The 19,051-nt window shown below is 33.2% G+C and overlaps 2 protein-coding genes across 3 annotated transcripts in view; one reads left to right on the top strand and one right to left on the bottom strand.

Annotated features, from left to right (window-relative positions):
• Positions 1 to 5,217, top strand: part of LOC126744851 (COP9 signalosome complex subunit 9) — a 40,236-nt gene extending 35,019 nt beyond the window's left edge. For both annotated transcript variants that reach the window (XM_050452412.1, XM_050452411.1), the window contains 2 exons: positions 4,916 to 4,988; positions 5,046 to 5,217. In XM_050452412.1, the coding sequence (XP_050308369.1) occupies positions 4,916 to 4,988; positions 5,046 to 5,083 (111 nt within the window). In that variant the 3' untranslated portion in view covers positions 5,084 to 5,217. The remainder of the gene's footprint in view (positions 1 to 4,915; positions 4,989 to 5,045) is intronic.
• Positions 5,218 to 5,560: 343 nt separating this feature from the next.
• The window catches only part of LOC126744841 (transcription factor Dp-1), a 65,192-nt gene continuing 51,701 nt past the window's right edge, over positions 5,561 to 19,051 (bottom strand). The window contains exon 10 of the mRNA XM_050452400.1: positions 5,561 to 17,631. Within this exon, the coding sequence (XP_050308357.1) occupies positions 17,441 to 17,631 (191 nt within the window). The 3' untranslated portion in view covers positions 5,561 to 17,440. The remainder of the gene's footprint in view (positions 17,632 to 19,051) is intronic.

Consider the following 19,051-nt stretch of genomic DNA (forward strand, 5'->3'; position numbering starts at 1 on the left):
TTATATAATAATGGTAGAACTTCTTGTTTTTCTTGCCACCAAGAAATAGGATTAGCTTTTCTTTCAAGAAGAAGATGTTTTTTATATTCTGCAATTTCAGCATTCACTTCTTCACAAATGGATGCTCTAGAAGATGATTTTGTGTCACAAGGTGTTGTTGGAATGGTTTTTGTTGTTGTGGAGCTCATCCCTTCTCCAGCAAATTCTTCGTACACTTCCCAAAACAGATTTTGGCCAGATCTAGACTCAGGTTCAGAAGTTCGAGCATACTTAGCAAGTGGTTTGTCGACATCACTATCAATTTCTATAGTTTCATTTATTGTATCTAAAATGGCAGGGGAACTAGAATGTTCTACAGATGTATTGGTTTCTTTTATTAGCGACTTTAGATTTGTAGTTATGTATTCGCATATAAAATCACAGTCTTTTGTTGTAAAAAAATTGTTTTTGAAGCGAGGATCCAAGAAAGCCGCGATGGTATAATATTTTTTTAGAAATATATTCTGAAATCATTTACTTAAGCTGCTTTTTAATTCTGCTTTCATTGTACCTACTCCTGCAAAATTAGCGTTTTCCTTGTTAGGATAGGCAGTGATAGTCCAAACAAATGGAATGACTTCAGATATGCAGCAGTCTGAGGAACTTGTAATTTTTGTAGTGTCTTCAAATGGCTTTAACAAATTTAAAACACTTCCAACTAATTCCCATTCGGAAAATGTCAAGTCTGTAAGAGTCCCATGATCCAAAATATATAAATTTACCACTTGTTTTTGTTCAAGTAGGCGAGAGAGTATATAAAATGAGGAATTCCAACGTATTTGTACATCCTGGAAAAGTTTGTGTTTGGGAAGGTTTAGTTGTTCTTGAAGTTATCGCAAGACTTAGTTTATCGCAAGCAGTTTGAGAGTGATTAAAATGCGAAACGATTTTTCTTGATTTTGCTATTAAATCACTGACTGCACATTGACTTCCTATAGCATCCTGTATTACAAGTTGTAAAGAATGAATGAAGCATGCTTCATAATTTACTTTTGCCTTAACAAAACCATTCCTCATATTGGCAGCATTGTCTGCTAATACTAAGTGAATATGTTCCCTTTTTATATTCCATTCTTGTAACAAAGAATGAAATGCTTCAGCTATGGCTTCTCCTGTATGAGATCCTGAAAACTTCTTGCAAGCAAGTGAAAAATGGGATCTCTGGTTTAAACTTAAACATGTTTTTTCAAAAAAAATGGAATGTGAGAGAAAAAAGAACTTTGTTTGTATATTTGCACGTCCAAATATCTGTAGTAAAAGATGCTTTTCCCAACATATTTGAAATTTTTTGAGTCACTTGTGCTTTACATCTTGAGTAAATATCTGGTACAACTTTTTCTCTGAAGTATCTGTCAGAAGGAATTTGATAATTTGGAATTGCTGTCTTCAGTAACCGAGTAAAGCCACCATCTGATACAATGCTGAATGGCTGATTATCTAAACATATAATTTCACCTATAAGGTAGTGAAACTCCTTCACTTTGGATGAATTGATGTCAGCCAGTGAGACTTGCAATTGCTTAGAGTTAGAAGTAGAAGTACTTCTAGAAGGTCATCTGACATACAAAATGCTGTCTTATGGTACTCCACCTTGCTCAAATATTGATACCAAATTCCCTCCCTCCGTGGAACTCATGGGGATGATTACATATGAACAAATAAAGAATATATTTCTTTGGGAAAAAGCATCCACTGCTAAGAATCCACACTTGCATTAAGTACAATCTATATTTTTGATGCCTTTATTACTCATAACAAAAATATATTAACATACTAAAATAACAGTTCTTCAGGTGTTGATTTTTTTCACATCAATAAAAAAAACTGTTGCAGAAATTCTTGAACCTTTTCTTCATTTAATAAATATTTATGAAACTGGAAAAGTAGAATCGACACTGGTTAGCGTTAACCCTATTCATAAACCAGGCCTCATAGACATTATATGTAATTATCGAACCATCAGCCTAATCGCATGTTAAAAGTGTTACTGACAGAACATGTAATTTTTTTTGTGTTAAAGTAAAAAAAAAACTTTATTGCTTTAGAAAATAATGAGTCAGAAAGAAAGCAAAAACTATTACTTAAGTTCTTAAAATTACAAGAAATGAATAAAAGTAGTATCGGCAATAAGCTGAACAAACTCAGAGAAAATTAAATAAATCAGAAAATAATGTAAATATAAAAAAAATCAGTCAACCTAGAAGCTAATTATGGTCAATAAATGTAAAAGCCATATTGTTTTTTTTTTGGGCCAAGGTTGTCCTGAAAATCTTCTTTTACTTGATAGTAAGCTTTAGTTAACCTTTTTACTTTGCTTTTAAATTTCTTTTCACAGTAAATTTTTTGTATATGAGGTGCTGAAAAACTTTTAGGGTTTTATAGATTAACTTTGTCAATGCGTTGGAAGATGTATAGCAAACCATATATGTCAGAGAATCAATATGAATTCTTGCTAAGGTGAAGTACTACAAAGGCCTTATACAAACTTGCATTAGAAATTACTAACCATCTAAAAAAAGATAGAGTCTTTGGTTTTTCTAGACCTGGCCAAGGCATTTGATGTGGTACCACATAATAAGCCTTTTGATGTATAGAATAAAGAACAGGGGGTAAGGGGAATTGCAATGGAGCTTATGAGGAACTCTTTACAGAGTAGTTATAAGGTTGTTTTAAATAATAATAGGACCTTAAGCAAAGAAAAAATAACAAAAAATGGGATACTGCAAAGTACAGTGCTAGGTCCTGCTATAATTAATCCTTACTTTTTTTTTAAATGTACCTTAAATAGTTATACAATAATTTTGTGTGCAGACAATACAGCTTAACTGTTGAATGTTAGAAATATATAAAATATATTGTCATTTCACTCACTTAAACAAATAGGCCTAATTTCTTGAACTTCTTAACATACAATATAAATCAAATAAAGCAAACTTCTTATACAAACGATTTTAGAGTGTTCTTACTGAGTAATTGACTAACAGTCTTAAAAAATTAATCTTTAAATTTTAAATCTCGAGAATTTTTCCAGGATTTAATGAACTTATTATTATTCATAAGTCCTTAGAATCAATACTGAAATATAGTATTTTGGTCTATACATAAACATGTTTTCAAAATTGTATGCAGAGAAGTCTAGAGTATTCCCTACTGCACAACTATCTACAGAATAAGCAACAAAGATAAGGACATTATATAATACAAAATTAATACACTTTCTTTTGCCAAATTTTTCACAGAATTCAAATCTCATAGTGTTACACTACTTATACTGGAACACTATCACCCTTCCAATATTGTTCCAAAATGTAATTCTAGATAAATAAGAAAATACAATTTTGGTTCCTGACAAATAGACTTAGCTTTAATAAAATAAAAACTCTCAAATTTCTCCTATTTCATGCCTCCCAAGTCCAGAGAGAATGAAATTCTTGGACGCGTACTTGGACCCTAGAATATTGTGGCATGAGCAGGTCACAATTATCTGGTAAACTCTCAATTTATTCATGCTAATACAACAAAACATTTACAAACGTCAATAAATATAAAATATACAAATAACAATTTGGTGCTTACATTTATAATCAATTATTATTAAATAAAATCAAATGAAAATACATGTAACAAAATTTAATCCTCTCCCTAAATTGTTTTGGTTGCAACTCTCTCATTGTTATTAGTCTCCACTAAGCTGGTCTTAAGTTGTGCTTACCCCTTGTGTCATAACAATGCACATCCTTGCCATATTTTAAAACAACCTGCATTCTGTCCAACATACATGAGGTTTGCCAAGATAAATCGAGAACGAAAGATTTAAATGCATGTCTGCAGTCATCCCGAAACCCAAACCCCTGCCATAGCTCTTATAGCCTTCCTTTGCAGACCAAATACTCAGTGAAAAACGATCCCAGGCCAGGATAGCATATATGCCAAATGAGAATGAAATGTTCCAAAATATGTAGACCTAAGTACTTATCTTCGAACACTGTCCTTTAGACTTCGATTTAGAAAACTGTTATTGACAAACGACAAAACAACTATTGACGCTAAAGTTATAATTTCTTAGTTTCTGCAAAAGGATCTCAAAGTCTACAGTCAAACGCCTTGGATCAGTCACAAAGGAATCATGCCATATTAAAGCTTGTGAAATGACTTCTTGCTTGTGAAAACACTTGTTATGACTTACCATGGCTATTTTGGTTCTAATGTGTCTTATGTAGGCTCAACTCTTTCATAAATCACCAGAGCAAATTCATAACTTTAAAATTAATTTAATTAAATATGTCTAATTAGAAAATCATTTTAATCAATTCAGGTACAATTTTTCAGATTCATTTTTAATTCTTGTAATGTGTTCAAAAATATTATTTAAATATTTTCAAATGTTTTGATTTTTTATTGTGAACATTTTATAATTGAAAGTATAATCCAAAATCTCAAATCTTAAAAGTAATATAAAACCTCCTTTCATTAAATATTTTCTAATGTTTTAATTTCTTAACGTGAACATTTGATAATTAAGAGTGTAATTCAAAATCTGTTATAGTGCTTCTTATATTTTTGTAACTTTTTACATACTTGTATGAGCACTTAATTGATACCAATAAATATTGATCTATCTACATAGAAAACTCAAGTATCCCAAATGACTTACAAAACTTTAATTTAAAGTATTTTATTTACCTTGCTCCAAAAACATATAATCTTTTACCCTGTACAATGACATAAAGAAAAAATAAGAATAAATTTAGCGAGAACTGCAATAAACATGTTAAACAAAAATATTCAAGTAATCTTTAATCTTAGTCACTGTAGGTTTATAATATTGAATGTGATTTATGTTGTTAACATACAATTAATTATAAATGCTTTTTAGGCAGGTGGCTCAGCTTCTTTACTCAATGATCTGACAGCCAACGAGAAAGCAGTTCATGGAGACTTTTTTAACGGTAAGGAATTGTATGCTTTTAATTTAACTATCATTTTAATTTTTAATTTATTTTCAGATTTCGATGATCTTTATGACGACGATGATCTTCAATAAAGAACAGAATTAGTTGTCTTGTTATTTATTGTGTTCGTATTAAGATTTTTAGGTTTTTGTTGTTAAATATATGGACACTTTAAACCTATAAAAGAAAACAATCTGCTTGCTCATTAATAAACTTTTATTTTGTATTATTTCAATAATTATGGAAAATTGGCTCAGTAATTTCTGCCACTGTATAAATTCTGATTTACATGTTTAACAATAAACCAGACTATTTCTTATAAATACTGTTTAAAAATTAAAACGGCAGGACAATGTGTGTATATTTTCCATTTGCAAGTGTGAAGATATCAAAAAGAACATTATGAACAATAATTCTAATAAAAATAAAACTAAAAAATGGTTTCTTTATAATTTTTATAACCTATTGTGTCCCACACAATTTAAGGTTAAAAAACTAGCATTTGTACAATAATTCTTTTTTTTTTCTTATTACTTACATAACCAATATTATAATATGGACATTTAAGATTGTGCATAATAATTTCATTATATTATAAAAAAGTCTTTTTATTTTTAAATTCTATGCAAGGTGCAAAATTTATTACAACCAGAATGTCAATTATATTTTTTGGGTTTGATCTATAAAAAATAGTAATACTTTTGAATCTTGATAGGTGGGTGGGTAAGCATGTAGTAAATAATTAATTAATGTGCGGAAGAGTTGGGTTGTTCTCGGGAGATTTAAATTAAATCACGCTTTTAAGACTGGCCCAAAAAATACATACTTTTGCTCAACAATTTCTAAAAAATACATAACAATCATACACCCAAAGAAAAACCTTTGATTCTAGTCATGGTCATATAAATAGTAAAATTTCTTAAACTAGCCTCTTGAAATCTTGAAATAAATTGTTTTTTGTCATTTTATTTTCAATAATTTATTACATCGAATGTAATTGTAACCGATTCGACAATTTAAGAAATACCGGATAAAAACTTTATTAAGGGGTTATGTACACTTGTTTAAGGCAAAAGAACATTACATTACAAACGTACATTCTTTTTAAAACTTTTCTCTCAAGATTTCATGGATATCCGAACACTAGAACTGCGTTAGATCTTGGTTATGACTATGCGTTTTAGAAAAACTGTTTTAAGATGAGTTCATGTGTTTTTCACCATCTGCGTCATTCTTAAAACCCTTTTAACAAGTTAAACAATTGTGTGAAAAACCAAGACAATTGTTTAACTTGTTACCACATGGCTACGGCAAACACGTGACTACTCAAAGTGCGATGGCATTGGTCATGCGCTAGTAAATTTGTTGCGTGTCATATCACCAGTAACAGCGTGCAAAAACCACGCGTTCGCTTAGTTTCTGTAAAAACGCCGAACTGTGTCTTTAGTGCGGTTAAATTTGATTGTTATTGAAACATCGTGAAAATATGGATATACAATTCGAGTACCGTAGAATAGGGCTATTCTGGAAATCAGGGGTAATTTGAGAATTCATCCGAAAAATGTTAAAAGCGGCAACAACGCCCACAGAGTTAATAACAATACGCAAACGCCGCGCAAGGCCATTAGTACACATGCAACCGCGTACTCAAGCGCAGATCGACGAAAGGTAGCTGTTTTATTTTGGCGCGTAAAAATATTAGGAAAAACACGTTTTTTTTGGTGAAAGAACGGTAAGTGGTTAACTTTACTCTGTAAATCTAAACCGATTAATTGTATGATATTGGCACTTAATCCAAATAAAAGTATGGGGTTTTAGGAAGGTGTATTGGTAACATAAACATTTTAGGAAATTTTTTTGGTTTTTTTTTATTCAGTATTTTCTGGAGTGGGGTAATTTGAGAAGTGACTGGGGGCTATTTGAGAAGGCATGGGGGCTATTTGAAAATTGTTAGAAATGGCTTTCAAATGAAATTGGCTTTTTTAGAATGGTATGAGATAATGGTGCGCACTTATAAAAAAACATTTAGCCATGTCAGAAATGGCAAAAATTACGTGCCATATAGGCATTACTCAGAGAAAGCCTTAGCTAGAGCAATAGAAGAAGTAAAAAAAGGCCGGTTAACTTTGGCTAAGGCCTCCGAGCATTTCAAAGTGCCCATCGCCACCATAAGCAGACGTGCTAGGGGGACCAATATATTTGAAAAACCGGGAGACCTTCAATATTTTCCAAGGAAGAAGAGGAACAGTTTGTGAAATACCTAAATATTGTGGCAGCTTGGGGATTTCCCTTTGACATATTGGATCTAAGACATTTTGCGAAGAATTACCTGGATAAAAAAGGTGTACAGGAGGTTCGTTTGAAGGATAACTTTCCTGGTAGAGATTGGGCATTAGCTTTTCTTAAACGACATGAAAAGCTCATATCAAACCGTCTATCATCCAATATTTCAACTAAAAGAGCTTCACTTTCACCAGAAGTTATCGATAATTTTTTTGATAATGCCCGAGATACTATATTAGCGGTAAATCCTAGTTTAATGATAAATTATGATGAAATAAACCTTACCGACAACCCAGGCACTAAGAAATATATTTATAAAAGAGGATCAAGGTACCCAGAAAGAGTGATAAATTCGACAAAAACAGCCATAAGCTTAATGTATGCTGGTACTGCTGATGGCCAGATATTACCAGTTTATGTAGTGTATAAAGGTGAGCATCTTTGGGACTCATGGACTGAGGGAGGCCCTAAAGGTGCCAGATATAATAGGTCTAAAAGCGGGTGGTTCGATTCCGCTTGTTTTCGAAATTGGTTTTTTACTGTGGTAGTTCCATTTTTTTTAAATAAACCTGGAAAAAAGGTGAGTAGGTATAACAGAGAGGTTTAAGTCATTTTACCCATATTTAATTTTCATTTTAGGCTCTCATTGGGGACAACTTATCTTCTCACTTTTCCGAAGACGTCCTTAAAACGTGCGAGAAAATGGATATTGCATTTATTTGTTTGCCAAGCAATGCGACCCATGTCATGCAGCCATTAGACGTCGCATTTTATTCTCCACTTAAGAAATATTGGCGCGAAATTCTGACAACGTGGAAGAAAGGCCAAGGGCGGAAAATGACTACACTCTCAAAAGATGTATTCCCTAAATTGCTTGCACAGCTCCATAACAAGATTGAAGAGAATGGCAAAGGAAGGCAAAATTTAATCTCCGGATTTGCCAAAACTGGATTGCACCCTCTAAATCCTGCGCAACCAAAGGAAAGATTACCTGCATCGTCCACCACAGGTACAGATTCTAATATTTTAGATTCAAGCATTTCAAGCTCAGTTTTGGATGTCCTAAAAGAAATGCGTATGGGTAGTTGTGAGCAGCGTAAAGCACCGCGTCGCAAGAAGCTTACTGTAGAAGCAGGAAAAAGTGTTTCTACATCTGATTTGTACCCGTCTACTAGTAGAAATGTTTCTGAAATAAGTTCATGCGAATCATCAGATGATGAAGAAGACCAGCTACAAAATATTGACGATGAAGACCTTCCCTGTTTTAATTTGAAAAAAACCTGATAAAGAAATCCAACCAGAAGAACATGATGATGAAAATCAGCAAGAAATAAGTGACGATGATGACCATCCTCTTATAAACTTTAGTAATCTTAAGGTCAATGATTGGGTAGTTGTTCGATACACGGCAACAATTTCAAGCCAATGTTATAGAGGACAAATAAAATCCGTTATCCTGCTAAACGGGAAACGGGTTTTCAAAACATCGTTTTTAAAAAAATCCTCCAAAACAGAAAGATTTTTATCTCCTCCTGTTAGATGAAGACGAGGTAACAACCGAAATGATTATCATGATACTTAGCCCTCCTAAGATTGAAGGTTCAGGGACCAGGCAATTTTTTACCTTTTCGGATAATCTTTCAGAACTAAACATAAAATAAACATATAGTTACCACTGTTTGTAACCTTCAAGAAACCTTTGTTACCTTCAAACCAGAGTTATTTTTAAGTTGTTTTTTTTTTGTTTGATCATTTTTTAGAGTTATCTACTTTATGTTTTTTTGTTTACATATTTTAATTGTAATTTGCAATGTTGCAAGAAATATTTTTTGTTTTGTATATTTTTTTTATATGTTAACATGTTTTTTTTTTTAAATGTTTTTTTGTTTTCCAAATATCCCCTTCAGTGGATAAATGATGATTTATGCAATTTTAAGCCATATTCTCAAAAAGCCTCATCCTATGGGGCAATTTGAGAAGGCCCTAAAAAAATTTTTTTACGGCTTCCAGAAGAGGAAGCCGTTAGTCAAATATAAGAAATAGATACCTCTATCATAGGTCTTTCCAACGCCATTACAAAATTGCTTACTTTTGTCTTATAGATATCGGTCAAAAACCTCAAAAAAATTCTAAAATAGCCTCATTCTACGGTAAGTATAATTTATTTTTTATGTGTAATAGTGAAGGATATTTTGTTACACTGTGATGCTCAGAATACTATGGCTTATCGCTGGCCAAATTTGGAATAAAATCCATTAATAAGTGAGTTACAAGGGCGTAAACTTGTATGTTACCATATGGCAACAGAAACAACAAAAATTACAGATATGGCTTTTCACTTGCGGAAGCGCTTGATATGGTGTATAACGATGATCTTGACGGCGATATTTACATTGAGCCACCAGAACCCAATGTAGACATAGATGAGGACTCAGCTGACGAGGACGATGGCGGGTAATAAGCTAACTTTTTATCGTAATTTGTTATTTTTTGATAATTTTTTTTTCGTAGGATAGTTGACAATTTGACAGCTCGACAGTTGCGAGCCCCGGCCTAGGTAAGATTATACAATAACGAGAGATTGGGTACCCAATATGAGGTTGAATGTGATGCAAATATAGCAGATCAGGAAACAAATAATGTGCAGAGGTTCTTGTGCAGGAATACACAACTTCGCTAAAAGATAGGCAAAACCAGTCTAAATCATTTATACCTCAGTGGGAAAAAGGAGCAGACTATGCAGTTGTACCGCCAAAATATTTTCTGCCACCAGATTATTCCAGATTTGAGCAAATGTCTGTAATTCAAATTTTCGAAGAGTTTATAGATGATGAATTTATAAAACATTTGGTGGCGGAAACTCGCAGGTACGCATTATTTTTGAACTGTCCAGACCCTAATATTACACCAGATGAAATTCGTTGCTTCATAGCAATATTATTTGTAAGCGGCTATAATAATTTGCCATCTAAAAGGCAATATTGGAGCAGTGGCGAAGATCTTAAAAATTTAGCTGTGTCTCAAGCAATGCGCCGTGATAGATTTTAACAGATCACTCGGTTTCTTCATTGCTCTGATAATACAAAACTAGACAAAAATGATAAGTTCTACAAGATTCGGCCTGTCATAGAAATGTTAAAACTGTTTGAAAAATGTCGTTCCGGAACAAAATTTGGCTTATGATGAGAGTATGGTTCGATATTTTGGGCGACATAGCTGCAAGCAATTTATTCGTGGAAAACCCATTAGATTTGGGTATAAAATTTGGAGCCTAAATACTACAGACGGCTATTTGGTAAATTTTGATGTTTATCAAGGTAAAAGTCCCAAATCTAATGCGGACTACGATTTATTGTTTGGCAAAGCTGCAAGCCCTTTGGTAGTAATGTTAGATAAATTGCCGCCAGAAAAAAAGGATTTGCGATATGAACTTTACATGGATAATTTGTTTTCAAACCAGCGCTTTACTCATATTAGCAATTTCGTGGTTATTCTGCAACTGGAACAATTCGTGAAAACCGAATGCCCAAACAATGCTTCCTCGCGAATAAAAAAATGTTTGTCAAAAAAGACCGTGGATATTTCGAAACAGCCATGGAGAAATCCGATGGCCATTTGTATGTAAGATGGATGGATAATTCAGTGATGTCTACTTCGCATGGAGCTTAAAAAATTGAACAAGTTAAAAAGTACTCAAAACAACAAAAGAAAAATATAATGGTTACACGACCAAAAGTTATTGCGAAATATAATGCCCACATGGGAGGAACTGATCAGATGGACCAGAACCTTGGCTGCTATCGCATCGGTATTCGAGGTAAGAAATGGTATTGGCCTTTGCTAACCTGGATTTTCGATGTTGCTCTTCAAAACTCCTGGATACTATACAATCGATCTCGAAAACAAAAGGTTTCACAGTTAGAGTGTAAAAGAAAGGTGGCGACCGTATACTTGAAAAAATTTCAAGTTTTGCCGAAAGGATCTGGGCAACGAGCTTCTGCATTGGAATCTTCAGATTCGCGAGTTTCGGATAATATCCGGTTTGATCGTTTTGACCATTTAGTTCAACAAACAACACAAAACAAACGAAGACAATGTGCACTCAAAACATGCAACTCCACAGTAGGAACCATGTGTTCAAAATGTGATGTAGCTCTATGTATTTCTTGCTTTGTACCTTATCATTCCCGTCAACTTAAACCAGATTACTTATTTTATATTACTTAGTATAACGTTCTATAATAAAATTTTAATATTTTCTAATTAAAAAGATTGTTTCAATTTTAGATAGTGTAAAGTCCTAGCGTTGCCATATGGTAACGGCTAATACCTCAAAATGTAAGTAGCTAAAATTAAAAAACTAAATTTTTACAGCTTCCTGAACGTATTTTTAGTAATCTTAAAAAAGCATAAAAAAATAATTCCGGCGCTAATGGGTTAATCCAAAATCTGTATACACCAATAACAGTAGTTTCAGTGTGTCTTATTGGAAAAAATTAAACATGGTAGTAAAGTGAACGTGCCAGTCGAATATCGCATCGTGATTTTTCTAGTGGTAGTTATAACTCTTTTACAAAAAAATTGTGATGGTGACGTTAAATTTGACAATAAGATTGCTGGATTTAGGTGCAGCAAGTTGTGCTAAATTTTGCGGGCTTATGGATTTATCGTGAAACACATTTGTATCACTGTGAAGGTGTTTAATAAATTCGCAGAACGTGCTGTTCGTCAAGAAATTGAACATCTTCAAGGCTCAAATAAAAAAAAACACTTAACAATGCCAGGTTTGGCGTTGCTTTTTCTTATTCCCTGTTATACAGGCAAGATCTTATACATCAAGACCTCGTAGTGAAAAGTGCGTTTTGCAAATTGTGCCAAATGTGGGAGGATAGCACTCGGCCGAATTTGATGATTGTAAAGAAAAAATGAATTTTCATTGTGATTGACAAAAGCAATAAAAATTCTTGACGTTTAAAAAATATACCTTATTTGCTATACATCCCGTAACGCTTAACAACGCTCTTGAATATTATGTCAGTTTGAGAATCTTATTTCAAAGATTTTTTTAAGAAAGAAATATGTCGCGCTTTGGAGCAGAATCCATAAAATCAATAGACGAGAAAGTGGCAAAAAGAGCAGTATGCAAATAAAGCAGTATGTTTGGCGGCAATTATATTTTAACTAATGACACAGGTTAGAGAACTTACAGACTTCTTCAAGATTGGGCATTTAATATGAAAAAACAAAATGGTCAAGAGTACAGAGATTTTACAATAAAAACATGCAATATAACAGCGAAATTACTACAAAAAAATACTTTAATGAGTATCATTAAAGTATTTAGCTTTATTATCAATTAGCTTTGATCCATTTAAAGACATCGAGTTCAAAGTTGCTCGTGAACCGAAAAACGCGAAACGCAAACATCTTACCCAACAAATACCCGAAAAAAGAAAAACAAGTTCAGCTTTTCTAAAATATGATGATTTCGAAGTTTCAATTATTAACAGTTACGATGAATGGTTTGGAAAAATAAACTATTTTTGTGCTTTCCTATGAATTGGCTCAGAGAGGTGGTGAAAGGGCTTGCTTGAAAGTAAGTTACTTTAAGAAAGAATCCGACAGCCTTGGAGTATACACAAATCGGATAGAATATCATCCAGGTTTTCGAAGATAGCGCAGGGAGGAGATAAACCTTTACCAAGCTGAAAATGGCTAATTTTAACACGTTAACCCCTATGTGTATCAAAAGTAATACGTAAAAAGATTTGTAAATTAGCCTGTGTGTATATTTTTTGATACACGGATATTTGGCGTATACAACGTGCTGTGTATTTCATCCGAACACAGTTACCACGTATTTGTATGGGCTTTTTAATACCTTTAGGTTCTGGTAACTAGTTTTTTTTCCTAGGTTGTTAAAAATTGTTATGCCAGTCCGGCAACATGGCAAAAATCTCGTTTAACCTAAATACCGGCAAATATTATTTTTAGGATCAGTGTTTGTTTACAGTTCGGTGATCGAGTGTTTGTACGTCTTGCTATAGTGACGATTTTCGCGCGCAAATATGCCTTGTAGAAAAAAACGTGCTCTTTCGGAGTTAGAACTTGCCAATTTAGCTGAAAGTTTAATCGATATTGACGAGCCATTTGATGATTCAGATGCAGATCCATGGTACGCTGAGAGTTGGGAATATGATAGCGAGGAATCTGCCGAAAATAATAATCAAAAATATAAAAAATTTAAATATCAACAGCAACCGAAAAACCAAGACCAGCCACAACAGGTAATATTTGTATTTTTATATTATACCCTCAATAATAAAAATTATGTCTATTTTTAGGGATCCAGTAGTGATGACGAAGATCAAGATATAAATTTAGTTGGTCCCCAAGTTCAAGCGGCAAGAGTACAACCAAACATAATTTGGAATGATGTTGATGAAGAGAATCTAAATAAATTTCCAAATCCACAAGAGGATAGTACGTTAGGTCCGATTGTCGAAACGCGTCATGACGACAGCCCGCTATCTTTTTATAGGCTATTAGTTTCTGATGAATTGCTTGACCTTCTCGTAACCGAAACAAATCGGTACGCCCATCAAAAGATTATTGCTGGTATTTTCAATGAGTCAATCTCAAAAAACTCAATTCTCGCCAACTGGAGTAACACAAATCACAAAATGTTAAAATTTATTGGAATCCTTATATGGATGGGACTTAGCCCAAAACCTCGTCTAAAAGATTTTTGGAGCACTAGTTTATTTATAAAACTGATATATATAAAGTTACACAGATATCACGATCTCGATTTGAAGCTTTGCTGTCTTGTTTACATTTTTCGGATAATGAGTTATGTCCAGAGGGAAACAGATTATTCAAACTGGAAACACTTTTAGGAATATCCATCAAAAATTTCCAGGCAGCTTTGGTGCCAGGAAACTTCGTTTGTATAGATGAATCCATGGTTCCTTTTCGAGGAAGGCTATCATTTTTGCAATATATACCTGGAAAAAGCCATAAGTATGGCATAAACATTTTTAAGCTGTGTGCTCAAGGTGGTTACACGTACAACTTACAAGTTTATGCTGGCAAGGGAGTCCGACCCACGGATCAACCAGTAGCAACTCAAGTAGTAACGGAGTTAATGCAACCTATTTTGAACAGCGGTAGAACCTTAGTCACCGACAACTATTACACCAGTGTTAGTTTAGATCACCTACTGTACGACAATGAGACTCATTTAATTGGAACACCGCGAAAAAATAGAAAATACAACCCTAAACGTGTCTTTGAGCAGAAATTAAATCGCGGAGAAATGCTGTGTCAAGCGAGCAACACGAAATTTGTTGTTGGCAAATGGGTAGACAAACGAGATGTTGCTTTTTTGACAACTAAATCGCCTCCAATAATGACTGAAATCCAGACAAGAACTGGTATAAAAAATAAGCCATCTACCATAATCGAATGTAACGCTGTTAAGTCCTACATTGATGTTTCGGATCAAATATCTTCCTATAGTAATCCCGTGAGGCGTTCTTTGAAATGGTATCGGAAAGTGGGGATAGAAATGAACTAAAACTGTGTAATAAAGCTTTAGACAAAAACATGGATATTACGACTTTTAGGGAGAGCCTTGTTGAGAGTTTGTGCAAGGACAATGAAGATGTTCCTCTCCTGCCAGCATTAACTCATCGATTGGAAGAACAAGCAAAGAGAGGAAGAGCGCATGCATGCAAAAATTCGAAACAATATAACACTAGATGTTCAGGATGTGCAGACAAAAAATTTTTATGTTTAAATTGCCTTTTCAAAACACATAATGTATCCAAAAAAATGCAAATTTAAGTCCAATGTAAGTTCTTCTACTTTTTGAACAAACTTATTATAAAAAAATTGTATATTGGTTTTTATACATGCAGGTTAATATAACCGTAATAAGTAAATGTCAGCTTCTGTGAACTGTCTGTATCAAAAATATACACGCATTCTAAAATCACTACTTTAAAAAAAATACTGTTATTGTAACCTTATTGTCTTGACAAGTCATTTTCAAAAAAAAAAAAATTAGCTCGGGTACATAATTTTTATGAAACCGGATGCAGGGGTCAAAGTGTTAAACAAGAATAATCCTAGTATCTACTAAAACGAAGTAATATTCCTCGCGAAAGATTATTTTTAACTGAAAATCCCTCTTGGAATTAATATGGAAAGTGATATAAAAATGTTCCAGTTAGCACCATTGACCAATGGAGCGCCAAGCAGGCAAAAGAAACAAGCATTGATACAAAAAAAAAAAATAAAAATAACCATTATCTGCGGGTAACAAGTTTCAAAACTAGCGAAGCAAGGAATTGAAGAGGAACAGCTCATAAAATAATGGGTCATTCAAACACCAAATCAACCTCTTCTTACCTACAAATGGATGAGGAACATCACGAACTTATCATTAAAGAAATGAGATTGAATAAAAAGAGTGATATGATAAAGCCAAACAATTAAACAAATATCTTCAAACATAAGTGTATATAACCCCTTAAACCATTATTTAGAAAATTTTTTAATGGCGTAGAAGATGACCGATTTTTAACTTATAATAAATAAAACAAAATAATTTTTTTGATTGGAAAAAAATGTCGCTTAATCTATGTCTAATGACGTTTCCATTCTCGGTAGTTTTGTTCGAATCGATCGATTATCAATATTGGCAAAAGAAAATCGGAGAAAAATTTTCAAAATAACAATATCATTCAAAAAAGTAGTTATAGATTGAAAGTGCATTTTGACCGATTTTGAATGAGTGAGAACTTCTCAGTCAGTACAATAAGTCATTCACTGTTCTCAAAAAGAATATTATTTAACTTAAAACACAAGAGAAGATCATAAAAGTAAGACAAAATGGTTTTAAATCTCATTGTTCTAAAATTGCATTTAAATTCTAGGTGTCTTTTTTCCAAAAATAAGTACACTTTTAATTAAAAGCGAAATTTAAAAATGATTGGATATAAGACTATAGATATACAAATATATAAATAAAACGTATTTAGATTTGTGTGTAAAATCACAAAATACAATAATATATAGGGCATTCAATTAAAATTAACATAATCGACTTCCGATAAAAAAGGGAAAAACAGAGTCATATCGTAACAGGTTATCCACCTATAGCGCTTGACAATTAATATTCCAGCGTATTTAGGTTAAGTTTAATATTTTTTTAAAGAGGACTATACAGGTTGGACCAGCTTCGAAGTCGAAACTTAAATCGCATATAGAAAGCTCAAAATAATATCAGTTTGTAATGTAACATATATTTTAAAAATGCTTCGTTACAAAGATACAGCTTGTGAAAGTATTAATTAACAAATTTAAATTTGACTGTATTTTAAAAACTACTTTAGACGTTTAAATAGAATTTGGCACGTTTGGTTAGATAAGAAAGATAGATCTTATTACGCGAAAATTATTATTTTACTTTCACCAATGGCGCATGTATTGGCGTATTGGAGCGATGAGTCTTTTTCTTATGAAACGTAGGTAAACAAATTCCCATATTTTGTCCTATCAAAACCCCAGAGAAATTCGGCCTAGATCATTTCAAAATGAATTTTCGGTAAACGTGTGGTTGGGCATTATTAATGGAAATCTTTGTGGTAAATACGCCCTTGAAATCTTTGCACTCAATTTTGAATCACCCTGTATAGGTGGCCACTATTTTCTAAATAAGTTAAATAATATATTAGTTGGAAAATTAGGCAAATGAGATTTTAATTTTTTTAATAACGAATTTTATAAGCGCCTAATTTATAGGACCATGACTGTATATACAACATAAATATGCAATAAAAATAATAGTACAATCCTCAAATAGATAATCATAAACAATGTGATAGTTTGTAACCTATAAAAAATATTCACAATTATTTACAAACCTAAGCGAAGAAAAACGACGTCGAATTTTTAAATCAGCTGTCAATATACAGGGTGGACCAAGAAAATGGGTTTTTAATTGACGCTTTTACAACCGTTCATGCAGCAAGACTCCTCTGTAACCCATTCTCTCAGTGCTCTACGTGGAAAAATCATCAGCAGTCTCTTATCACGCTCTCTCGGCCGATCCTATTTCTGAACTCCGATACATATTATTTTTTTACAATATTATAAATTCAGTTGAGATCGTCACTGTCCAAATCTGATTCGGCATCGTCTTCCGAGTAGTCGTTGCTACTTGACTGACGCGAATTGTCCTCGTCCAGATGCACCTCCGCGAAATCGGCCACGTGGGATACCGACGAGGTGCCCGCCTCCGAAGAATCGAGTACTTCGCTCAGGGGGATGTTTGACCCGGAGGCAAGTTCTAAAATAAGAAATAACTGTTACAATTTGTACAATGCTCGCGCAACAAAAGCTAGATAACATTCGAATTATACAGTGCATCTCAAAAGTTATGTCTAAATTCATTTAAAATTCAGGGGTGTGTTCGAAAAAAAAACGCTCAGACCCGTCGATTTTTATTTCAAGTTGCGCATTTTTGTACGTGAACTTTGTATATACAGGGATGCTCAAAAATAAATTACGACCATCAACTTAATTTTTTCAAATAAAAGCACCTTTTTTATTTCATTTTTGAATTTCGCGTGGAATTCTACATAATATGTTTCATGCATCATATCCTATACCTGAAGTCAACTGTTATCGAAAAAAAGACGACCAAACATTATTATTGAAGTTCACCTTACAAGTCACCTTATCTCTAAGAGTTTTTATACAGAGCAAAATTCCATTCATTCGTGTTTTTTTATTGTTGGCTGGTAACCGCGTATTTTCATAGAAACTGTATGACAGTTGTACGCCAAACAGATATTGTCAAGTGTGAAGTGTACGAGCAAAGTTGCGGTTTTCACAATGGTAAAGTTAACGGAACGAGAAAAAATAGAAATTCTGTGCATGGTTGGGTTTGGTGATATAACACATACTCAAAGAGAAGCTGCTCAATTATTCAATGAAATCCATCCTGATCGTCCTCCGATATGTCAAAAGGTGGTGAGTAGAATAGAGGCTAAATTTAGAGAATTCGGTCATGTTAGAGATCTGCCGAAATCTGGTCGTCCTGCTCGAGATGAAAATGAACAACTTGACGTTTTGCTTTCTTTGGAAGAAAATCCATGCACTCCTCTGTCGCAGATTGGGGCAAATTTACACATGGCGAAATCTATAGTTCACCGAATAGTTAAAAAGCACAAATATCACCCCTACAAAGTTATTCCTGTGCAAGAGTTATTGGTAATTCTGCAGTTTAGCGGCTTTTGTCAAAACTAACGAAAAATGGTCGGGTTTTTTGCAAAGTAGGTAGATTTCGATATATATTTTTCACTAAGGGTGGCGGAAAGCCAAATTTTATCACGAATAATGTGTTATCACGCACTACATCACTCACTATAGGACGCGATTAATCATTAGATTAACCTTGTATACCATTAGTGTTGTCAACAAATAGGTGACAACTGAGTTGAGGTTAGGTGTGGTGTTGCCAGTTTTGTTGCGTTTTGTCACTCTGCAGCTAAAGCCTTGTCTCCAGTCTGGCTTTCTCTAAAGTGGAGAATTCACTCTGTATTTTTTTAGTCATTCATTATCATAACATATAAAAAATGATGAATGAAACTAGTGTATAATCATAACATTATACACTAGTTTCATTACATATTACTTAAAATGTCAATTACATGTAATAAACACAAATTTGTTTGAATTTAAAATTTATTTTTAGCAGTACATCA

The sequence above is a fragment of the Anthonomus grandis genome, chromosome 15 (assembly GCF_022605725.1).
Source record: "Anthonomus grandis grandis chromosome 15, icAntGran1.3, whole genome shotgun sequence".
NCBI classification, from domain to species: domain Eukaryota; kingdom Metazoa; phylum Arthropoda; class Insecta; order Coleoptera; family Curculionidae; genus Anthonomus; species Anthonomus grandis.